General features: G+C 45.5%; 1 protein-coding gene across 2 annotated transcripts in view; it reads right to left on the reverse strand.

Moving 5' to 3' along the window:
* LOC121005934 (pseudouridine-metabolizing bifunctional protein C1861.05-like) overlaps nucleotides 1-25,870 on the reverse strand; it is a 107,857-nt gene that overhangs the window by 54,566 nt on the left and 27,421 nt on the right. For both annotated transcript variants that reach the window (XM_040438790.1, XM_040438784.1), the window contains exons 9-14: nucleotides 17,763-17,848; nucleotides 14,242-14,384; nucleotides 13,715-13,774; nucleotides 10,893-10,959; nucleotides 8,865-8,959; nucleotides 1,067-1,195 (exon numbers count right to left, since the gene is read on the reverse strand). In XM_040438790.1, coding sequence (XP_040294724.1) covers nucleotides 1,067-1,195; nucleotides 8,865-8,959; nucleotides 10,893-10,959; nucleotides 13,715-13,774; nucleotides 14,242-14,384; nucleotides 17,763-17,848 — 580 coding nt within the window. The remainder of the gene's footprint in view (nucleotides 1-1,066; nucleotides 1,196-8,864; nucleotides 8,960-10,892; nucleotides 10,960-13,714; nucleotides 13,775-14,241; nucleotides 14,385-17,762; nucleotides 17,849-25,870) is intronic.

The following is a 25,870-nucleotide window of genomic DNA, read 5'->3' on the forward strand; positions in this document are numbered from 1 at the left end:
ATGCTGCGAAAAACGCACAAGTGATGCGTGAAAATCACCGCTCATGTGCACAGCCCCATAGAAGTGAATGGGACCGGATTCAGTGCGGGTGCAATGCGTTCACCTCATGAATAGGACAAGGGTTCCAGCCCCTAAGGGGGCTAATAGTAAGTAAAAAAAACAAAAACACAAACACTAAAAATATTAAGTTTAAATCCCCCCTTTCTCTATTTTACATATAAAATATATAAACAATAATTAAATAAATATATTACATAGCGCTGCGTCCGAAAAGTCCAAACTATTAAATTATTAAAAAATATCTCCTATGCGGTGAGCATTCGCCATTTTTTAGTCACCTTGTCACCCCAAAAAATAGGATAGGACTGTTCTATTATGGGCCGAACGTTTCATAAAATGCGTAATGCACACGGCTTTTTTTTTTTTTTTTTTTCGCGGTATTGAGTATCGCAATACTTTTTTATGGTGACGAAAGCGAATCAAAATTTTGGTATCGAAACAACCCTACGCCGATCTGATCGGCGTAGCGTTGTCACAATACCAAAATTTTGATTCGGTTTCAATTTGGCGACTAAAAATTTAATTTGGCTCCTACATTTTTCAGTTCAGGAGCCAATGGCTACTAGGTATTTTTTTTAGTCTGGAGCACTGTTTTCTGCTTCTGTGAACACAATATATAACAGTTATATGACATCCAAACATGAAGTCACTGTAAATAACTCTGCTTTTGTCTTTAACACATAAACATAGAAACTGTATTAAGGTTATTGGCAGGTCTTGCTGTATAAACTCACAAGCTATATTAGCAACCTAGGACAGGTCTTAGCTGGCCAGCTACATGGGGGGGGGGGGGGGTGTTGTTCTATGTCAGAAGCGTTAGAGGCAGGTTTCTACCGCCTCCTTGTCAAAAGGCAAAGCAGCCTAATCCCTGGCCATTTTTACATTTCTGAAGTCCACATGGTCTAAGCTTAGGAGCAGGGAGAAGGATGGGCAGATAATATTATAGTCTCCAGAAGACGATTAGATATAATATACAGTACAGGTTAATAACATGTGAAAGCCTTACGTGTTTCTCCGTTATCTGGTGGTGAATTTCCATGTCTCCTAGTCCAAGACTCAGTTCTCCACTGCCAGAGATGACTGCGCAGTATGTGGCCGTATTGTGACTCTTCAGATGTGCCACCCCCATCATATCCTGCAAAACAAGTACTGTGTATTTCTACTAGCCACAATAACCTTGCGATGGATTAAAGCACACATCCCAAAAACTTGGAAATATAAACCACTGAGCCTGGGAATGTTTCTATTCAGCAGTTTCTTAGGGCCCATTCACACGACCATAAGGGCTCCGTGCAGTGGTGTTTGTTGGTTTTGTGCTGCCCTAGGAGAGACTAAACTTGGGCACCCCCCTAATATAAATTTGACCCACCCCTTCCTGTCAATGCCAAACCCCTTCCTCTGTAAACTCCACCCCTTCCTCTTTAGGCTCCACCCTTTCCTGTTAGAGCTTCACATCTTCCTTTCTGTATTTAAAAGTGAATAACGAAGGTAAATATTTTGTGTTTTCTGTACCAAATGTTGCATCTATTATTTTAATATCTTTAATATTGATTGGACCCTGGGCAAGAATTTACTTGGGCCCCCTGGATCCCGCCTTCCCACACAAAAAATGTGCAGAGTCTGAGTATATATCAGCCTAGGAAAGCATTGGGAGGCTATAGCGCATGCGTGGCAAAACACTGCGCTGCACCAATCAGCATCTCCTCATAGAGATGCATTAAATCAATGCATTTCTAAGGGGAGTGTTCAGCATGAATGCCAGTGCTGCACATTGTGCAACACTGGACTAGGAAGCACCTCTGATGAGTGGCCACTAGAGGTATTCATAGACAGTAATGTAAATACTGCCTTTTTTCTGAAAAGGCAGTGTTTACATTAAAAAGCCTGCAGAGACATGATATAGACACCAGAACTACTACGTTTAGCTGTTGTGGTTCTGGTGATTATAGTGTACCTTGAATATAGAGAAGAAAAATAATCATCACAAATGTATGTATGAAATAAAATAAAATGTCTATCATCTAAAAGTTATTTTAAAAAAAATAAACTATGCACATTCCTAGTTTGACACAAATATTTTGTATTTTGCAGATGTATAAAAAATATATAAAAATCTGTAAAATACAAAGTATGTGTGTCAGAAGTTGCGCTTTTTTAATTTTTAGAATAATGATACAGGCAGCCATTTTATTTAATACATTTGTGCTAATTTCTGTGTTGGTTGGAGGGGGGTGAGGGGCAGTATTACACAATCTGTATATGTATAAAAAAATATATAAAGATTGTGTAATACTACCCCTCACCCCCCCCCCCTCCAACAGTACAGAAATTAGCACAAATACACTAAATAAAATAGCTGTATCATTATTCAAAAAAATAAAAAAAGCACAACTTCTAAGGCCTCATGCACACAACAGTATTTTTTCACGGTCCGCAAAACGGGGTTCCGTTGGTCCGTGATCCGTGACCGTTTTTTCGTCCGTGGGTCTTCCTTGATTTTTGGAGGATCCACTGACTTGAAAAAAAAGTCGTTTTGGTGTCCGCCTGGCCGTGCGGAGCCAAACGTATCCATCCTGACTTACAATGCAAGTCAATGTGGACGGATCCGTTTGATGTAAAGTCAGGAGTTAATATACCATAGGATCTGAGTTTTCTCCAATCCGATGGTATATTTTAACTTGAAGCGTCCCCATCACCATAGGAACGCCTCTGTGTTAGAATATACCATCGGATTTGAGTTAGATCGTGAAACTCATATCCGACAGTATATTCTAACACAGAGGCGTTCCCATAGTGATGGGGACGCTTCAAGTTAGAATATCCTACGAACTGTGTACATGACTGCCCCCTGCTGCCTGGCAGCACCCGATCTTTTACAGGGGGCTGTGATCCGCACAATTAACCCCTCAGGTGCCGCACCTAAAGGGTTAATTGTGCGTATCATAGCCCCCTGTAAGAGATCAGGTGCTGCCAGGCAGACCCCCTCCCTCCCCAATATTATAGTCATTGGTGGCCAGTGCGGCCTCACATCTCCCCCCCCTAGTTAAAATCACGTTCCGAATTCCCCATCATTGGTGGCCAGTGCGGCCTCACATCTCCCCTCCCCCCCTAGTTAAAATCACGTTCCCCCATCATTGGTGGCAGTGGAGAGTTCCAATCGGAGTCCCAGTTTAATCGCTGGGGCTCCGATCGGTAACCATGGCAACCAGGACGCTACTGCAGTCCTGGTTGCCATGGTTACTTAGCAATTTTTAGAAGCATTATACTTACCTGTGAGCTGCGATGTCTGTGACCGGCCGGGCGCTCCTCCTACTGGTAAGTGAAAGGTCTGTGCGGCGCATTGCCTATAGCACAGACCTGTCACTTAACAGTAGGAGGAGCGCCCGGCCGGTCACAGACATCGCAGCTCGCAGGTAAGTATAATGCTTCTAAAAATTGCTAAGTAACCATGGCAACCAGGACTGCAGTAGTGTCCTGGTTGCCATGGTTACCGATCAGAGCCCCAGCGATTAAACTGGGACTCCGATCGGAACTCTCCACTGCCACCAATGATGGGGGAACCTGATTTTAACTAGGGGGGGGGGGAGAGGTGAGGCCGCACTGGCCACCAATGATGGGGGATTCGGAACGTGATTTAAACTAGGGGGGGGAGATGTGAGGCCGCACTGGCCACCAATGTTGGGGGTTTCGAAACGTGATTTTAACTGGGGGGGGGAGAGGGGAGGCCGCACTGGCCACCAATGAATATAATATTGGGGAGGGAGGGGGTCTCTTACAGGGGGCTATGATACGCACAATTAACCCTTTAGGTGCGGCACCTGAGGGCAGTGGCGTACCAAGGGGGGGGCGGGGGGCGGCCCGCCCCGGGTGCCACTTACAAGGGGGGTGCCATGACGGAGTCACCCCTCCATCCACTGCTGCACCGCGACGCGACTCCGCCAGGCGCCGGCTTCTGTGGAAGGATTATTGCGGCGGCGGGCAACATGACGTCACGACGCTGACGCCGCGCTGCCTTCACGGATCTTTTAAAGAAGCGGAAGGATCCATTACCAGCGGTCGGACGGAGCCTGAGGCATCATCAAAATGTGAGTAAATAATTGTGTAATTAAGCGGTGTGTGTGTGTGTGTAATTAAGTGGGAGTTTGTAATTAAGGGGGGGTGTAATTAAGGGATGTGTGTGTGTAATTAGGGGAGGGGTTTGTAATTAAGGTGGGGGGAGGGGGTGTAATTAAGGGGGGGAGTGTGTAATTAAGGGGGGGTGTAATTAAGGGAGGGGGTGTAATTAAGGGAGGAGGTGACGTGTAATTAAGGGAGGGGGTGTAATTAAGGGGAGAAGAGAGGGGGTCTAATTAAGGGGGGGGGGGGTGTAATTAAGGGAGGGGGTGTAATTAAGGTGGGGAGGGAGGGGGTGTAATTAAGGGGGGGTGTAATTAAGGGAGGAGGTGTAATTAAGGGGAGAAGAGAGGGGGTGCAATTAAGGGGGGGTGTGTGTAATTAAGGGGGGGTGTAATTAAGGTGGGGAGGGAGGGGGTGTAATTAAGGGGGGGTGTTATTAAGGGAGGGGGTGTAATTAAGGTGGGGAGGGAGGGGGTGTAATTAAGGGGAGAAGAGAGGGTGTAATTAAGGGGGGTGCAGGATTTGTTCATTTTATTGATGGGGATTTGGATTTTTTTTCTTTTTGGTGCAAATGGAAAGTGATTTTTGACGAATTCTCCAATGAAGACATCTTTATGGAAATTGAACGTCTTCGGAGGCATTTGGAAGCTGCCAAAATCAGTGTGGAAGAAGCAAAGAAATGGACGGTATTGCAGTTCCTGGAGTTCATTGTTAAATGGGATTTTTGTGAATCTCTGCCAACTTTGTCACTGTGTTTAAGATTCTTTTTGACTCTCTGTGTGTCTATTGCTTCATGTGAAAGAAGTTTTTCCAAATTAAAATTGATAAAAAATTTATTTCGCTCAACCATGAGTGAGACAAGGTTGACAAATCTGGCCATACTTTCCATTGAGCATGAATATGCAAGGCAGATTAGCTTTGATGAAGTAATCGATAAATTTGCAGAAATGAAGGCTCGAAGGCAGAGGATGTAAATCCTTTCAAATTACCTCGGCCTAATAGACTGAGTGGTCACTTTGGATCTGTGTTTTTTTTGTTTCTAGAAAGCTGTTCAGTAATTATTTAAGTTTAATTTATTTCCAAGTTAATTTATTTTTCACAGTTATAGTTTTTTCAAGTTGATATAGGGCTTACAAATTTGTAATAAATATTATTGAAAACATTGAAAAAAGTTTGTGCATGTTTTCTTAACTTTCTTGGGGGGGCGGGCCAAACAAAGGGTTCGCCCCGGGTGCCAAATGCTCTAGGTACGCCCCTGCCTGAGGGGTTAATTGTGCGGATCACAGCCCCCTGTAAGAGATCGGGTGCTGCCAGGCAGCAGGGGGCAGTCATGTACACCGTTCTCAGTATATTCTAACTTGAAGCGTCCCCATCACTATGGGAACGCCTCTGTGTTAGAATATACTGTCGGATATGAGTTTTCACAAAGTGAAAACTCATATCTGAAAAAGCTTTTATGCAGACGGATCTGCGATCCGTCTGTGTTAAAGTTTCCAACGGCCACGGATCACGGACGCGGGTGCCAATCTTGTGTGCATCCGTGTTTTTTCACGGACCCATTGACTTGAATGGGTCCGTGAACCGTTGTCCGTCAAAAAAATAGGACAGGTCATATTTTTTTGACGGACAGGAAACACGGATCACGGCCGCGGATGAACAACGGTGCATTTTCCAAGTTTTCAACGGACCCATTGAAAGTCAATGGGTCCGCAGAAAATCACGGAAAACGGAACAACGGCCACGGATGCACACAACGGTCGTGTGCATGAGGCCTAACACAAATGTATTTTACAGATTACTTTTTATAAAAAAACAAGAACAATGTGCAGCTAGAGATAGTACAGTATTAACCCCTCTTTCATTCTCCCCCCTCTAACCACCCAACGGGTCCCAACCTCCTTACCCCATAAAACAACTAAGTAATAGATTTTTTGAGCCCTATAAGCTAAACATATGGCCAGGTCCGTACTAATAACATGAATAGTAAACTGCCCTTATTAAACCTGCTTGTGGCTCTATTAGCCCAAAAAACTGTTTTTTATAAGCTGTCACTTACCTACCTAAGGTGCCCAAGGAGTTTTACATTAACCCAGGGTGCCCGCCCGCACCCCTCGCCGTCTGGTGCCCAGCGCCGCCTTCCTCACCTCAGCCCCGCCTCCGCAATCCTCCCGTCCCTCTGCTAGATACGGCGCCTGCGCACTAGGCTCAGCCTGATGCGCCGCGGACTCCTGGCAGCGGCTTCGTTGAGCGAAGCGCGCATGCGCATCAGGCCGGCGCATGCACACTTCGCTCAACGAAGCCGCTGCCAGGAGTCCGCGGCGCATCAGGATGAGCCTAGTGCGCAGGCGCCGGATCTAGCAGAGGGACGGGAGGATTGCGGAGGCGGGGCTGAGGTGAGGAAGGCGGCGCTGGGCACCAGACGGCGAGGGGTGCGGGCGGGCACCCAGGGTTAACGTAAAACCCCTTGGGCACCTTAGGTAGGTGAGTGACAGCTTATAAAAACCAGTTTTTTGGGCTAATAGAGCCACAAGCAGGTTTAATAAGGGCAGTTTAGGATTCATGTTATTAGTACGGACCTGGCCATATGTTTAGCTTATAGGGCTCAAATCTCATGACAGAATCCCTTTAAGTACTTACAGTTTTTGAAGACAGCAGGCTCAGGGATCAGTGCATTGGTGGCCGGGGCCTGGCCTCAGTGTTCACGGTGACCGTGTGCAGGATCCGTTCTGCACTTGGAGGAGATAAGGCTCACCCTAGCATTGCCGGCCCGTGACTCCACCTCCGTGTGACGTCACGACGGCAACGCGCGGAGGCAAAAGGCAGGGGAGGTCAGGAGGAAGTCAGGAGGAGGAGGAAGTAAGTCTTTCAACTCCTTCACTATGCGGCGCCGGCGATGCCGCTCGCATAGTGAAGGATCGGATCGGACAAGGGGCAAAAAAAATATTTAGCATATTGTGTAACTATCACTAAGCAAACAAGGCATTTTGCCGCCCCATTGGCAAGTGCCACCCTAGGCAAATGCCTTGTTTGCCTCGTGATATATACACACCTGGCTCCGTGCCCATATTATGGACCACAAACTGCGGGCCCGCAATATACTGTACGGTACTGGCCGTGTGCACTACGTTCTGCGGATGCAGAACCATTGAATTGAATGGGTCTGCGATCCACAAGATACGGCCAGATAGGACATGTTCTATCTTTTCTGGAGCACAGGCATGGATCAGAAGCCCTCGGAAACACTACGAAGTGTATCAGCACTGCAAAAGATAGGACATGTCCTATCTTTTGCTGTATTTTGCGGATCGCAGACCCATTCAAGTCAATGGGTTTGCACTGCAATACAGGTGCACGTGCATTGCGGACCTCTATTTGCGGTCCGCAGCACAAGCACACAACCCTTACAGTCGTGTGAATGAGCCCTTAGTTATATGTGTTTTGGGGAAATCTGAATGACAACTAATATGGCTGCCAAATGAGCGTCCACTGGGATTGTTATTTTCATACAGTCCTGAATCTACCTATGCAGCAATATGGGATTAATGCAATATGGGTGTAATAGAATGCCAATAAAACTGTAATTTACAGCAATACAGAAGTACTGCTATGAATAGTACAAGCGACTGAATAATTGCAGGTTCAAGTTTCCAAATTAAAAAGAAAAAAAAAAATCAGCTGAATAAAGTTATTCAAAAAAATTAAACATAAAAAAAATCATCTTGTTCTTTATTTTGATCAATAATTTATTTATCATATTACAAAGAAAAAAACTATAAAAAATAAACATAATTGGTATTGCCACATCCACAAATGTATGAAATATTAAAATATCATATTATTTATCATGGACAGCGAACGTAGTAAGAAAAAAAAAAACTAGTACCAGAACTGTTGAATAAAAAATTATCAAAAAATCACATGAACACAAAAATGGTATCAATAAAAACTGCCGCCACATAGCTCTGTCAGTGGAAAAACACTGCAGAGTGTTCTTAAGAGCTCATGCCCACGAACGTAAGGACTCAGTGCCCGTATAGTGGTCCGCAGTGTACGGGCACTGCCCGTGTGCACTCCATGCTGCGGATGAGGACTCCTTGACTTGAAGAAACAGCTGAAGATAGGACATGTCCTATCTTTTATGGAACGGAGGCATGGATTGGAAGTCCATGGAAACACTACAAAGCATTTCTGAGGGACTCCGATCCATGCCTCCGCACCGCAAAAGATAAGACATGTCCTATCTTTTGCCGCATCTTGCAGATCGCGGACCCATTCAAGTCAATGGGTCCTCATCTGTAGCACATTATGCACACAGCCGATGCCTGTGCATTTCGGACTGCTACTTGCGGTCCACAGCATGGGCATGGGGCCCTTAGAGTGAAAAAAAGAGTACTATAACTACCATCATTGTTGCTGTCCATACTCTGCTATTGAGAGAATATTGCACTGTGATATACTGTAGAATTGTGCCTTGCTGCTATTTGTACTACTACCCCTATCATCCAGTTAGTAAAGAGAGATCCAGCTATCAATGTATTCATACATTTCCATTGGGAATAACACAATGCAGAACTCTAAGATGACAAGTCCTCTTTAAATCTGTACACCATTGTCTAAAGAGGAACTATGCTCTAATACTAAAAAGGATATACTATAGCCCTTGTAATAGATCTGTTTGACAGACTCACCATGTGCGAGCAGTACCGAAAGACGGAATCAGAGAGGTCGTCTTGTCCTACGGCAGATATGAAGAGGGGTCTGTAACCAAGGCGGCTCATACAATCTGAAAACAAACAGAACATACCAATATTAACTTTTCTACTACCAAGCCAATTTTTAGCCATTAGACCACAGGATTTATTTTATTTTTTTCATTTTTGCATCACCAGATTCTTAAACCCAGAACTTTTTCATTTTTTCATTTATGTGGCCATATGAGGGCTTTTCAATAGCATTATTTTGGGGTGCATATAACTTTTATTACCTTTTTCAAGAGGAATGGAAAAAAACAGCTTTTCCATCATTGATATCATGTTTTACATTTTGTGCCATTCATTGTGTAGCACATTACTTTTATATGTATAGGTTTTTTATGTTTTACTACTTTTGCAAATTAATAGCAAGTCATTCAAAAAAAATAATTTTTGTTGTTGTTTTTTGTTTCAACCTTTCAAGAGCCATAACCTTTTTTATTTTTCTGTCTATATAGCCGTATGGGGGCTAATTTTTTTTTTTGTATCAATTGTGTTTTTTGGTGACACCATTTCAGGGTACCTATGAGGCTAGTATCACAGTATCTGGGAGGCTATTCTGGCAGAGAACAGCCTGTCAGTCAGACAAAAACCGATGCACGCAACATTTTTTGACCATCAGAATCCCGACATATTTGCTAGGTACTGGTCAGATCTCCGCCAGATCCCTTTATAGTCAATGGGACCGGTGGACACTGCTGTAATATCTAGCTATGCCAGATCCAGATCCTAGTGTAACAGCCTGCCAGAGACAACGGCTCAGATGTGAAAGAGGCGTTAGTTATTGATTGACTTTATTAAGTTGTAGAGGGGATGGTAATGGAAAAAAAATCGCACTTTAAATTTACGACGTTCACAGTGCGGCATAACTAACAAGTTACTTTTATCCTATGAGTCAGTACAATAACGGTGATGCCAAATATATATAGTTGTATGTGTTCTTTTACTACTTTGGCACAATAATAGCATGTCCCATGTAAAAAAGCTATTCTGTTATTTTTTGTGTGTTTTTTATGCTGTTAACCAGGCAGTTTAAATAACATGCATTATGTAGGTTATGGTGAACACAGCAATGCCATATGTGTGTGCTTTTACCAATTTTAAACAATATAAAACTTTTTATGGAAAAAAAATTTCATTTTATTTTTTCCTTTTTTGTTTTTGTCCCATTGTGGACCAATGCATTATAACTTATGACTATAATAGTGACAGGCTGGCTATTAGGCTGTGGCATATAGTTATTGCAGGACCTTTTTTAGGCACCCAGCTGCTGCGGCAACATATTGGCAATCTGCAGTTATGTTCATGGGGAGACCAAAAGGGACTAAGAAAGGCCACTCCCTCTACCTGCCTTGATGCCGTGGTCACTATTGACTGCAGCATCTAGGATGTTAAACTGCTGGGATTGGAATTATCTCTGGTCCCAGCCATTACAGAGGCAGCCCAGCTGTCAGTCAGTGCAGAGTTTACCATGGAACAACTGTTATGCAGGCTTAATGCAAGCCTACTTGTACATGCTGTACAGTTATGCCATGGATGTTTAACAGCTTAAAGATACTTCCAAATGTCTAAATTCAATGCTATTTACATTTTCTATACATATTTTTACAGTGCTCTGATACCGAACGGCAAAACCCCTGCATAGATTAACATTCTGTCAACCTGTAGCTTCTCCCTCTAGGGGTGCCTGCAGGAAACGAGATTTTTATTATCTAATTCTGCAGATTTGGAGCTCGGTATCAAGAAATTGGAGCCCCCACTGTGAAAAGATAAATAAAAATTCAACATTAGGGCATCTACATTATGTTCTACCAGACCTAGGACTACATGTCTGATCTTGGTGGTGATTACTGAGTGAGCTCCATAGCTGGACCACCACCAATATTCTGAGTATTGGCTGCCAAAGCATGACCAGTTCTTAGTGTTTGTCCTTGCCAAGATGCAAAATTGTATATCCCCCTTTACCTGCCAGGTTCCTGCCCACACCTCCAAAGGACTGGTGGACTTGACCTGGATTAGTCTGTCCTCCAAACTGCAAAGGTAAGCAGAACAGAATCAGAACTGGATATATACTACGGCTGTCATGAATGGTTGATAATAGAGACCAATAACATTAGACTGTACAACAAATAGAGATACGATAGACAGTAGAATTAGTGCCCTTTTAACCACAAGTTTGTGACAACCCTAATGTCATATGAATTATCAGAAAGTCCCAGATTTCCATTTTAAGGCCAGCAACCATCCCTTACGACAAACTTCTCTGCTGACATCAAATAGCACATAATAAAAAGCAGAGTTAGGCCTCTTTAACACGGGCGAGATTTCCGCGCGGGTGCAATGCGTGAGCTGAACGCATTGCACCTGCACTGAATCCGGACCCATTCATTTCTATGGGGCTGTGCACATGAGCGGTGATTTTCACACATCACTTGTGCGTTGCGTGAAAATCGCAGCATGCTCTATTTTGTGCGTTTTTCGCGCAACGCAGGCCAGCTGCGTGAAAATCGCAAGCATCCACAAGCAAGTGCGGATGCGGTGCGATTTTCACGCACGGTTGCTAGGAGACGATCGGGATGGGGACCCGATCATTATTATTTTCCCTTATAACATGGTTATAAGGGAAAATAATAGCATTCTTAATACAGTAAAATAGGGCTGGAGAGGTTAAAAAAAATATATAATTTAACTCACCTCATCCACTTGTTCGCGCAGCCTGGCTTCTCTTCTGTCTTCTCTTCTGTCTTCTTCTTTAATGACCAGGAGGAAAAGGACCTGTGGTGACGTCACTGCGCTCATCACATGGTCCGTCACATGATCCATCACCATGGTGATGGATCATGTGATGGACCATGTGATGATCGCATTGATGTCATCAAAGGTCCTTTACCCAGGTCCTGAAGAAAGAAGAAAGAAGAAAGAAGAGAAGCCGGGCTGCTCGAACAAGTGGATTAAAGTGAGCTAAATTATTATTATAATACCCCTCCAGCCCTATTTTACTAAGCATTCTGTATTAAGAATGCTATTATTTTCCCTTATAAGGGAAAATAATACAATCTGCAAAACCTTGACCCAAACCTTAACTTATGTGAAGAAGTTTGGGTCTGGGTACCACATGCAGTTTTTTATCACGCGCGTGCAAAATGCATTGCACCCGCACGATAAAAACTGAACAACGGAACGCAATCGCTGTCAAAATTGACTGAAATTGCGTACTTACTCGCGCAGGTTTGCTGCAATGCACCCGGGGCGCTTCCTGAGTCAAAACGTGACGCCCGTGGGAAAGAGGCCTTAAAGGGTTTCTGTCACCAGAAATACCTAAATTAAACTGGCTGACATTAGCGATGTGCTAATGTCAGCTGAACCTAACTAACCTATTCCTAGTTTTATCTGTGCCCCGTTACTCCATAAATGTAACTTTTATAATATGCAAATTAGCCTCTAGGAGCAGGGGGGCGTTGCTACTGCTCCTAGAGGCTTTGTTCTCCCACCTCTGTCTCCTCCCTCCAAGTCTTCATTGACAGGGCCAGGCAGCGTCCGCATCCTCCTGCCGGCCCTGAGTGCATGGCAAATCTTGCACCTGCACCGTGCCGTTCAGTATTCAGTAAGGCATTTACTTAAATATGAAGACCATGGTTGACAAGTGTGTGGGGACTTGAAGGTCTTATGCATGCTGCTCGGGCAACAAGCTGGGTATACCAAATACCCTTGTTTTCAGTATCTATGGGACAGTCGAGACCTAAAAAAATGTCCTCCGAGAAACTTTGGAACCTTCCCATAAAGTTCTTCTACCACCTCTCCACATACAATTGGGATTGATGAAGCAATTAGTAAAATCACTTCCAAGAGATGGAGAATGCTTCAAATACTTGAAGTTTCCAGGCCTGTTGGAGGCAAAATTGAAGGAAGGTGTGTTCGTCGGACTAGACATTAGAAGGCTTATAGTTGATCAAGAGTTTGTCAATACCATGACGGATCCTCAAAAAGAAGGGTGGATTGCATTTAAAGAAGTCGTACAGAAATTTTCAGGCAATAACAAAGATCCTCACTACAAAAAGATCGTCGGACGAATACTGAAAGCATTTCAAGCTTTAGGTTGCCTGATGAGTTTGGAAGTGCATTTCCTCCAGTCCCACTTTGACTACCTTCTGGCACTGGAAGTAGACATTAGAACTACACAGTTCTGTCCATTGTGTAGTCGATGGAGCTGGTACCTGCAGCGCTACCCTCATTCACAAAGGGAAGAGCACTGCAGTTACCAGCTCTGTCCACGACGCAATGATGGAGCTGTGTACTTCCAGGGCTGGAGCTACAACAAAGAAGCTGATTGGCAGGGGTCTGGGATGTCCGACATTGATAGCCTATCCTGAGGATAGATCATCGAATCCTGGAATAGCACAATTTTGTACAGATTTGTCTACGTCTGGGGTTTCCTGTTCTGGGTTCCTCCTATTAAGGTTTGTAGTGGGATCACTATGACCAATGACAAAATCTTACTCAGTCTTAATAAATTGCCTCCTGTGTGTTTTAATGTCTTGTCATTTTCAAGATTTCTGCTTGTTGTCAGTGAATAGATTCTTGTTTAGAGGCTGATAATCTGAACAAAACAAATGCTACACACAGCTGAGGATTTGCTATAACTGTATATAGTGTAGACGTTCCATTGTAAACTGTGCATATGTGTCAGTGCATACTGTCACGGTGGAGGAGCTCACCATAATTTATAGACCAATGCAAATGATTTCAGATACAGGAACATTTCCTTTTACAATATAAATGTATCATACCTCCATGTTATCCTGAGCTGCTTTTGCAATGAAGTCCACATTGATACCTCCGATTACAACCTAGAAATGAGTAATGCCTTTGAGTAATATACATTTCTAAGACAGACAGAGAGACAAAGACTACGTTCACATGTCCGTTATTGAACTCCAGCAGTCTGTTCCAGCAGAGGAACAAATTACTGGGGTTACTGTATCTGGTATTTATGGTTTGCACGAGTGGATCCCCATTGACTCTAATGGGATCCAATGGGGATCTGGCAGCTTTCCGGCATAAAAGAATGCAGGATTTTTTGCCCAGCCAAAGCTGCCATTTATGCTGGAAAGCCTCAATTCCCCAGTGGATCCCATTATAGTCAATGGGGATCAGCCAGTGCACTGCCATGTCCGGCTATGCCAGATAGTGTAACTCCAAGTCTCTTCCTCTGCCAATAATAATAGAGATGTGAACGTAGCCATACAGGTAGACAGACAGATGATAGACAGACATGAGATAGACCAGTTAGGCTACACAGATAAAATTATCTCACCGGCCTGGAATCAGACAGCTTGTCCCCCAGTCCCTCATGATGATGCAAATCCTTTCCTTTGCCTCCTTTAGGATTTAGGATTTTGCTCAGGGCTACAGCGATGCGACTTCCAACCTTGGCATTATTCTTTATGAGAGCAATATCTTGATGACCATTAAGGAAATATATTTAAAGTGTCACTGAGCTTTCCCAACACTTTTGTATCAAAGGTTTTTATCAGTGGGGGATCTGAGTGCTGAGACCCTCACCAATAGCTAAAACAAGAAGAAAGAAGAGCTCACATAGCGCGCTCTTTCCTCACTGCAGGGGACAGGATCAAGACGGACTCATGGACTTTCTGTAACACTTTTTTTTAAAGAGGTTGTGCCATAAATTACATTTTACTCTAAAGCAGGCATCCTCAAACTTTGGCCCTCCAGCTGTTGCAAAACTACAACTCCCAGCATGCCCGACCAGCCTTCAGGTATCAGCCTACAGCAGGGCATTGTGGGAGTTGTAGTTTTACAACAGCTGGAGGGCCGCAGTTTGAGGATGCCTGTTAAGTGTATTTTCATCAATTACTCTGGCTCCCATTCCCCCTTGGATAGTTTTTTTTTTTTTCCAAATTTACCTAATTTGCAGTTTTCTCTTATCCCCCATGCTTGAATCCTAGTTCCTGGTTTGTCATGTGTCTGCTATCCCGTCATGCCTTAGGGCTGAGAGATGTGTCCTGACATCAGCACTAACCAAGCCCCTTCCTTGTCCTACAGTACAAGGCTCCAATACAGGACATAGCCTACAGCAACTGAATATCAAAACTGATTAGCCACAGGGCACAATGGTGGGCATATAACTTTAGAACATGGCAGTTTTTATAAATGGTGATATTTGGGAAAAGTGATATAATAGCGACCACCCCTTTAAAGCAAAATATCTGCAGCTGGTTACATAGAAATGACCCTCACCCAATGCTGGGGGGGAGGGGGGGAATTTAAAAGGAGTGATTGTATGTGTCCTATTCTATAGTGTGAGTTAATTGAGGGGGATGCCTGCTACAGAACCCTCATCTATTAGATGGAGTAGAGGGTGCCTACAAAGAGTTTCCCTCTCTCTAGTGGACCTGGCACTATATGATTTCAGTAGGAACCATGTAATGCATCTTTTTCCCTGCAGTGGCATTATAGGGAACCTATACATGTGGTGTTGGGTTCATCAGCAGATTACAGTCTCTCAGCGGTGGGTATACCCTGTAATCAATTTTTGGGGGTGGACTCTTCTAACAAATTCCCCAAAACAATCCCTTTAAGGACAAGAAAGCAATCCCATCATGCCTTAGGGCAGCAAGATGTATCCTGACATCAGCAGATCATGTGACACTAACCATGACCCTTGTTTTTATGCTTCCTTCAGACATAGAAGCACATTTATTAAGACTGGCGCTTTAGAGGCTGGTCTTAATAAACCCCTGCGCTGGCGGTGGATTGCCGAAGTTATGTAGAGGCGCCGGCTTTTGCATAACTTCAGCGTATCCACCGCCGATTCTAAATGTAAGACAGCATCCTAGCTGTCTTACAGTTAGACCTTTTTCTACGCCTAAACAAGATGTAGAAAACTATGAATGAGACGAGCCTGTTGGCCCGTCCCCTTCCCTGTCCAAGCCACGCACCCTTTTTTAGACCTGGTGCGTGCGGGGAAGAAGTTGCAGATTCTGCTGCAACATGGCATGCAACAGAATCTCTACCTGATATAAGCAACAAAAGTCGAACTATCTGTTTGTAAATGACCCCCATAGTCCAAGATAAAATTAGGCAGATTGATGGTCTGGAACCTATGAACTACAGTCAGGTCCATAAATATTGGGACATCGACACAATTGTAACATTTTTGGCTCTATACACCACCACAATGGATCTGAAATGAAACAAACAAGATGTGCTTTAACTGCAGACTGTCAGATTTAATTTGAGGGGATTTACATCCAAATCAGGTAAACGGTGTAGGAATTACAACAGTTTGCATATGTGCCTCCCACAAAAGTAATGGGACCAAAAGTAATGGGACAATTGGCTTCTCTGCTGTTCCATGGCCAGGTGTGTATTATTCCCTCATTATCCCAATTACAATGAGCAGATAAAAGGTCCAGAGTTCATTTCAAGTGTGCTATTTGCATTTGGAATCTGTTGCTGTCAACTCTCAAGATGAAATCCAAAGAGCTGTCAGTATCAGTGAAGCAAGCCATCATTAGGCAGAAAAAACAAAACAAACCCATCAGAGAGATAGCAAAAACATTAGGTGTGGCCAAAATAACTGTTTGGAACATTCTTAAAAAGAACGAGCGCACCAGTGAGCTCAGCAACACCAAAAGACCCGGAAGACCATGGAAAACAACTGTGGTGGATGACTGAAGAATTCTTTCCCTGGTGAAGAAAACACTCTTCACAACAGTTGGCCAGATCAAGAACACTCTCCAGGAGGTAGGTGTATGTGTGTCAAAGTCAACAATCAAGAGAAGACTTCACCAGAGTGAATACACAGGGTTCACCACAAGATGTAAACCATTGGTGAGCCTCAAAAACAGGAAGGCCAGATTAGAGTTTGCCAAACAACATCTAAAAAAGCCTTCACAGTTCTGGAACAACATCCTATGGACAGATGAGACCAAGATCAACTTGTACCAGAGTGATGGGAAGAGAAGAGTATGGGAAAGGAAAGGAACTGCTCATGATCCTAAGCATACTACCTCATCAGTGAAGCATGGTGGTGGTAGTGTCATGGCGTGGGCATGTATGGCTGCCAATGGAACTGGTTCTCTTGTATTTATTGATGATGTGACTGCTGACAAAAGCAGCAGGATGAATTCTGAAGTGTTTCGGGCAATATTATCTGCTCATATTCAGCCAAATGCTTCAGAACTCATTGGACGGCGCTTCACAGTGCAGATGGACAATGACCCCAAGCATACTGCAAAAGCAACCAAAGAGTTTTTTAAGGTAAAGAAGTGGAATGTTATGCAATGGCCAAGTCAATCGCCTGACCTGAATCTGATTGAGCATGCTTTTTCACTTGCTGAAGACAAAACTGAAGGGAAAATGCCCCAAGAACAAGCAGGAACTGAAGACAGTTGTAGAGGCCTGGCAGAGGATCACCAGGGATGAAACCCAGCGTCTGGTGATGTCTATGCGTTCCAGACTTCAGGCTGTAATTGACTGCAAAGGATTTGCAACCAAGTATTAAAAAGTTAAAGTTTGATTTATGATGATTATTATGTCCCATTACTTTTGGTTCCTTAACAAATGGGAGGCACATATTGAAACTGTTCTAATTCCAACACCGTTCACCTGATTTGGATGTAAATACCCTCAAATTAAAGCTGACAGTCTGCAGTTAAAGCACATCTTGTTCGTTTTATTTCAAATCCATTGTAGTGGTGTATAGAGCCAAACATTTCAGAATTGTGTCGATGTCGTAATATTTATGGACCTGACTGTATATAATCAGATAATTACATACGTCAAAATATGGCCCCTATTAGTCAAGGATACTGGAATCAAGGGATTTCCCTCCAGTAATCTCATTTACTCTGCGCAGAAGGAATGGGGTCACCTCTTTTCCCACAATGCCTTGTAGCCTGATATAAAAAAATATACAGACTTGAGAAAACACAAACACACTATAGAAAAAAATATAAAAGTTCCAACCTTTAATCCTAAATCCAGTAGACTAGAAATTATAAAGTTCAAAACCCCAGCAAAGTGTATGCTTCAATTGCATTTTGGTCTCATTTCTGTAGGTTCTGTGACTACACAGGTAAAATATATGCACTGTCTGATAAACTGACAACTATTAATGCTAGTTCACCCCTTTAAAGAGCCTCTGTCAGCATAATCAACCCTATTAAACCAGGCATACTGCCTATTAGGGTTGATCATGCTGATTAAACAATACCTTTCTTTTTTCTGTATGTTAAACAGCTTCAGAGATATCTGTGTTTGTATTCATATGCAAATGTTTATGCTGGCGCACAAGAGGCCGGGACAAAATCATTGGGGCACTGCTTTTGTGCTGAGCTGAGGGAAGAGTTGTGTTCTAGAGCTGTGTCATAGCATGTACATATCATATGCACTACTTACTATAGCCTCACCATGTTGAGAATTCATTTTTTTTTTTTGCCTTAGAAAGCTAATACATATTACTGGTTTATTCATAGGCACAATATATGATTATAAAGAAACCAATAATATGCATTAGATTTCTAAGTATAGAAAACCACTGTTCTCAATATGATAAGGCTATAGCCTGGAGCTAAGTGGTCACCCTTGCATGTATCACATATTACAATTAATACTGAGAAATATATAAAGAAATCTTCTCTTCTTGTGTGTCTCAGGAGCTGAGCCTCCTCCTCCTCACTTTCCCTGTAGAAATTATAAGGCAACAGGCTGAAGAAGACACCTTAAAAGAACACTAAACACTAAACCCCCATGGTTTTACACTGCCACATTTCAAGAGTCATATTTTTTTTTTCTGTTAATGTGTTTGTTTGTGGGCTTGTTTTTTTTTACAGAACAAGTCATATTTTTTTTAATAGAAGAATTTTGGGGTACATATAAATTACATTAATTTACTCTCACACTGAGACTTTACAATGCAACCAGCTCATTGCTGATATAATGTTTTGGTGTACTCAATATACCAAAGCATTACTGCCTCTAAGCATCAAATAGACAGGCAACCTGTCGACTATGCCTTTACCTCAGGCTTATAATCATGGCAGGCTGTCCTGGTAACCCATATGTGCCCTGTGATCGAGTAGTGGGGTCAGGGTCAGGACGTTGGGAAGGCAAAGGTATAAGGCACCACCTTGCTACACATAACGGGGGCACAATCAAGGCTGTTCAAAGCTCATAGTACATATACTGGCACTACAGGGGCATTATACTAGTACTATAGGAGGGCATGGAGGAGCATCATATACTGGCAGTACATAGGGGGCATTATCTACTGGCACTACAGGCGAAGCATTATATACTGGCACTACGGGAGGGTATTATATATACAGTATACTCGGACTATGGGGGCTAGTCGGAGTAGCATACATTATGGCACTACAGAGGGGGGCATACATATATTGGCACTATGGAGGGGACAGAAGAGCATTATAAATTGGTACTATGAAGGCGTATTATGCAGTGTCCTACTTAGTGATCTGCGTGGGCACTTTGAACCTTGTTATTTGCCAATGTAATGTATTGTCATATGTACCCTGTATAATCCTGTCAAAGGCTGGTAGGGTGTTATTCCACCCCTTCAGCCCTAGGTGGTGCTGTCATCACTTAGCTAGAACAGGATATAGGAAGTAGTTAGTCAGTGAGAGTGTGTGTCTGAGAGGAGTCAGGAGAGGAGCAGTTCAGATCTACTCCATCATGTAGCTGCCATGTTAGCCCCTTGGCTCTGGCCAGGTCAAGGGAGCACAAAGCACAGATTCCAGCAGCATAGCACAGACCAGCGAGTCTACGTCTGAATATAGGGAAAGTCTAGTGAAGGTGAGAGCTACCTTAGCCAGTGGACTTCACAAGCACCAGTGACCGGGAGAAGCCTAAAGAGTCTGGACACAAGCAGATGATTAATGCGCAGAATTATCCTTCTAAATGCCTTCTGGGACATAGTGAACCTGAATACTTCTGGAGAGCATCCTGCATAAAAAAATGTAGCAGAGAGTTTGCATGCCACGAGGGAGAACGCCCTTATTAGATTGCTCAAGATAAAGTTGTCACGAACCGGCAGGACAGGTAGAGAATCCTCTGGACCAGAGAGGCGATGGCGCGGGTTGTAATAGAGGACCGGTCCTAAGCAGTTACTGGTCTTCACCAGAGCCCGCCGCAAGGCGGGATGGATTTGCCGCGGCGGTAACTACCAGGTCGTGTCCCCTAGTAACAACTCGACCGCTCTGGCAGCTGATAAGGCGTGGTACACAGGGAGAAGGTAAGAGCGTAGTCGGATGTAGCAGCGGTCAGGGCAGGCGGCAAAGGTTCAAAGGCGAGTGGACGGTAGCAACGGGTACGGCAACAGGTAAGGCAAACTAACATCGTAGGGAACGCTTTCTCTGAGGCACAAGGCACAAAGATCCGGCAGAAAGCTGTGGGAGGAGAAGGTATAAATGGGCAGTGCACAGGTGCAGCCTAATTAAGTCAGCACTGCCTGTCACAACCTTAACCCTTAATAACCCCTTTGGACCAGGCACCAATCACTGGTGCACTGGTCCTTTGAATCTAAGAGTCCTGGCGCGCGCGCGCCCTAGAGAGCGAGGACGCACACGCCGAGACGCTGGAGTGCTGCCTGGGGGCATACACTGTGAGCGCTCCGAGGCCAGCAGGGGACCCGGAGCGCTCAGCGTAACAGTACCCCCCCTTTGGTCTCCCTCCCTTTTTGGTACCGAAGAACTTGCGGATGAGACTGCGGTCCAGGATGTTCTCCTCCGGCTCCCATGACCTCTCCTCAGGACCGCAGCCCTCCCAGTCGACCAAAAAAATCTTTTCCCCCGGGAGATCTTGGTCGCCAAGATCTCCTTGACAGAGAATATATCGGAGGTACCGGCGACAGGGGTGGGAGAAACAAGCTTGGGAGAAAAACGGTTAAAGACAGCAGGTTTAAGAAGGGAGACATGGAAGGAGTTATGGATTCGGAGGGAGGGAGGAAGATGGAGCTGATAAGAAACTTGATTGATACGACTCTTGATTTTATAGGGTCCCAAGAAACGAGGGCCCAACTTGTAACTTGGGACCCTAAATCGGATGTATCTAGAGGAGAGCCACACCTTGTCACCCGGACGAAATTCCGGTGGAGATCTGCGTCTCTTGTCAGCTTGAACCTTCATACGGGCGGAAGCCCTGAGGAGAGCAGCGTGGGTCTCTCGCCAGATGGAGGAAAAATCCTGTACAAGACTGTCAACGGCAGGTACAGAAGAAGGAGTGGGAGACTGCGGCAGAGGTGGAAGAGGATGACGGCCAAAAACTACAAGGAAAGGAGACTTGTTAGAGGCAGAGGATTGTTTGTAGTTGTAGGAGAACTCCGCCCAGGGAAGTAGATCAGCCCAGTCGTCATGGCGTGAGGATACAAAGTGACGCAGATAGTCACCCAAAATCTGGTTCACCCGTTCTACTTGGCCGTTAGACTGAGGATGGTACGAAGAAGAAAAGTCCAATTTGATCCCGAGCTGAGCACATAGAGCCCTCCAGAATTTGGAGACGAATTGTACCCCACAATCCGAGACAATATGTTTGGGAAGGCCATGGAGACGGAAGATGTGTTGGAAAAATTGTTTGGCCAACATGGGTGCAGAGGGTAGACCGGGCAGGGGTACAAAGTGAGCCATCTTGTAGAAGCGATCCACCACGACCCAAATAACGGACTTGCCATGGGAGGAGGGAAGATCTGTAATAAAGTCCATGGCGATGTGAGACCAGGGAACTTCAGGAACAGGTAGAGGCAAGAGGAGACCCGCTGGTTTCTGGCGAGGCGATTTATCCCGGGCGCAAATCGTACAGGCCTGGACGAAGTCCGAGACATCTTTCTCCAGAGAAGACCACCAGTACCTTTGGGAGATTAGTTGGAGAGACTTTAGCACCCCTGGGTGACCGGCAAAAGGGGAGGCGTGGCCCCACTTGAGAATTCGCAGCCGCTGACGTGGAGGTACATAGGATTTGCCAGGAGGAAGAAGGCGCAGGTCCACGGGAGCGACTGTAATAAGGCGTTCTGGAGGGATAATATATCGAGGTGTTAACTCGTCGCCCACCACATCAGAGGAGCGAGACAGAGCATCTGCCCTAATGTTCTTACAAGCCGGACGGAAATGGATCTCAAAGTTAAAGCGGGCAAAGAACAGAGACCAACGAGCCTGACGGGGATTTAATCTCTGAGCAGACTGGAGATAAGCCAGGTTCTTGTGGTCCGTGAAGATGTACACAGGATGTGTGGCGCCCTCGAGTAAATGTCTCCATTCCTCCAGTGCCAATTTAATAGCCAGCAGTTCCCTGTCCCCAATGGAGTAATTTCTCTCTGCGGAAGAGAATGTTTTAGAAAAGAAGCCACAAGTTGAAGTCTTGCCCCGGGAAGACTTCTGGGTGAGGACAGCTCCGGCTCCCACCGAGGAGGCATCCACTTCAAGAGAGAAGGGCTTGGTGGAATCTGGTCTAGAGAGAACGGGTGCAGAGGCAAAGGCGGATTTCAGGGACTGGAAGGCTTCCTCGGCTTGGGAAGGCCAGGATTTGGGGTTAGCTCCTTTTCTAGTGAGGGCCACGATAGGAGCTACCAGAGTGGAATAGTGAGGGATGAATTGCCTGTAGTAATTCGCAAAGCCCAGAAATCTTTGTATGGCTCGGAGACCAGAGGGACGTGGCCAATCCAGAACCGCCGAGAGTTTGGCTGGGTCCATTTGAAGTCCTTGGGCTGAGATAATGTATCCCAGGAAAGGCAGGGAGGTCCGTTCAAAAAGACATTTTTCAAGTTTAGCGTACAGGCGATTTCTCCTAAGACGAGTAAGAACTTGTTGCACATGGACCCGGTGTTGATCCAAATTGGAGGAAAAGATGAGGATATTATCCAGGTATACGACCACGCAGGTGTAAAGTAAGTCCCTGAAAATATCATTGACGAATTCCTGGAAGACAGCAGGTGCGTTGCAGAGGCCGAAGGGCATCACCAAATACTCGAAATGGCCGTCCCTTGTGTTAAAGGCGGTCTTCCATTCGTCTCCCTCACAGATACGGATCAGATTATAGGCCCCTCGAAGGTCCAATTTAGTGAAGATCTTAGCCCCTTGGAGACGATCAAATAGCTCAGAGATTAGAGGCAGAGGGTAACGGTTCTTGATGGTAATTTTATTAAGACCTCTGTAGTCAATGCAGGGGCGGAGGGAGCCGTCTTTTTTAGTCACGAAGAAAAAACCGGCCCCAGCAGGAGAAGAAGATTTTCTTATGAATCCTCTCTGTAGGTTCTCACGTATATAATCGGACATGGCAAGAGTCTCAGGAGGTGAGAGAGGATAAATTCTGCCCCGAGGTGGAGTAGAACCGAGTATCAGGTCGATCGGGCAATCATAGGAACGGTGAGGAGGAAGAACCTCAGCTTGTTTCTTGCAGAAGACATCCGTGAAGGAATGGTATGGCTTGGGCAGCCCAGAAGGCGGAGAAACTTGCGGGTTCTGTTTGACCAGAGCAGGCTTGAGACAGCGGTCCGAACAGGAGGAGCCCCAACGCAGGATCTCACCGGTGGACCAATTCAGGACAGGGCTATGACGTTGAAGCCACGGCAGACCCAGGAGGAGTTCGGAGGAACAGAAGGGAAGGACAAAGAACTCTAAAGTCTCGGTATGAAATATTCCGATGTCCATCTGCAGAGGCTGGGTACGGAACTGCACGGTGGCTGAGAGTCTCTCACCGTTAACAGTAGAGATGAAAAACGGCTTGGGTAGATGGATTACTGGAATACGGTACTTGTCAACCAAGGAGGCGTGAATGAAGTTGCCAGCTGAACCGGAATCCAAGAAGGCGGCTGCGGAGAAAGAGGACTTGGAAGAGATGTTCAACTGCACGGGTATGATGAGACATGGAGAGGAAGAATCCACACCTAGCAACGCCTCTCCCACGCTTACTAGGTACGAGCGTTTCCCGAACGCGGTGGACGGAGAGGACAATCTCTAAGGAAGTGCTCGGTACTGGCACAGTACAGACACAGGTTCTCGTTTCTGCGGCGGCTACGTTCTTGCGGAGTCAAGCGTGACCGATCCACCTGCATGGCTTCCACGGCGGAAAACCCAGTAACGGTTGAGGTGGATGCGGAAAAACGGGAGCCAGACGAGGAAAGTGTCTAGGACGAGCTTTTTCCTTTTCAAGGAGGAGTTCCTCTTGTCTTTCGGCGAAACGTTTGTCTATCCTAGTGGCCAGCAAGATGAGGTCACTAAGAGTGGAAGGAAGCTCACGTGCAGCCAGAACGTCCTTTACTTCACTGTTAAGTCCTTTCTTAAAGGTGGCGCAAAGGGCTTCATTGTTCCAGTTCAGCTCAGAGGCCAGGGTGTGGAACTGAATGGCATAGTCACCCACGGAAGAACCTCCTTGGGTCAAATTTAGTAAGGCAGTCTCTGCGGAGGTAACCCGGGCAGGCTCCTCAAAAACATTCCGGAACTCTAGGCAGAAGCTCTGGACGGAAGCGGTGGCAGGATCTGCGCGGTCCCATAGTGGTATAGCCCAGGCCAGGGCCTTCCCGGACAGTAAACTGAGAATAAAGGCTACCTTGGCTCGCTCAGAAGGAAACTGGTCAGACAGAAGCTCGAGGTGGAGAGAGCACTGCGACAAGAACTCACGGCACTGCTTAGGATCTCCGTCATATTTGTCTGGTAAGGACAAACGGATTCTGGAACCGGTGGTAACTGCAGGCGGAGGTGATGCAGCAGGAGCAGACGGAGGAGCTGGCTGTTGCAGAGAAGGCAGGAGCTGCTGCAACATAGCGGTCAACTGGGCCAGCTGTTGACCCTGCTGGGCCACAATGATGGTGAGGTCCTCCAGGCTTGGCAGGGGAACATCAGCGGGATTCATGGCCGGATCTTACTGTCACGAACCGGCAGGACAGGTAGTGAATCCTCTGGACCAGAGAGGCGATGGCGCGGGTTGTACTAGAGGACCGGTTCTAAGCAGTTACTGGTCTTCACCAGAGCCCGCCGCAAGGCGGGATGGATTTTCCGCGGCGGTAACTACCAGGTCGTGTCCCCTAGTAACAACTCGACCTCTCTGGCAGCTGATAAGGCGTGGTACACAGGGAGAAGGTAAGAGCGTAGTCGGACGTAGCAGCGGTCAGGGCAGGCGGCAAAGGTTCAAAGGCGAGTGGACGGTAGCAACGGGTATGGCAACAGGTAAGGCAAACTAACATCGTAGGGAACGCTTTCTCTGAGGCACAAGGCACAAAGATCCGGCAGAAAGCTGTGGGAGGAGAAGGTATAAATGGGCAGTGCACAGGTGCAGCCTAATTAAGTCAGCACTGCCTCTCACAACCTTAACCCTTAATAACCCCTTTGGACCAGGCACCAATCACTGGTGCACTGGTCCTTTGAATCTAAGAGTCCCGGCTCGCGCGCGCCCTAGAGAGCGAGGACGCACACGCCGAGACGCTGGAGTGCTGCCTGGGGGCATACGCTGTGAGCGCTCCGAGGCCAGCAGGGGACCCGGAGCGCTCAGCGTAACAAAAGTAAGGAAAGCATTATATTCAGTACCTGAGTGCTAGAGCATAGACAGATATAGAGAGAAGGAAACTCCTTAAATTACAATTGCCAAGCCTGTTATAGAAATACAGTGGATATTATTGGGATTATCAACTTTGCCATCTAAATGAACTGTATTGACTACCTGGAGACAAGTGATTCAAGTAAAGGTTCAACTGTTTTATTACAACTGACTCCTAATCTTTTACATCACCAATCTTTGCACCTAACAGTGCTGGCGTCACGAACAACAGAGGGGCCCAGCCACCAAAGCACCTTAAATACCCACCTTAAATACTCAACTACCATCTGGCTGGTGTTCCCTGTAATAGAGAGTGCCCCGGAGGATATAGTGCGGTCTTCCCCTCCACTGTAGGCCGGCCCAGGGGACAACTGAACTGT

The sequence above is a fragment of the Bufo bufo genome, chromosome 1 (genome assembly GCF_905171765.1).
Source record: "Bufo bufo chromosome 1, aBufBuf1.1, whole genome shotgun sequence".
Classification (NCBI taxonomy): Eukaryota; Metazoa; Chordata; class Amphibia; order Anura; family Bufonidae; genus Bufo; species Bufo bufo.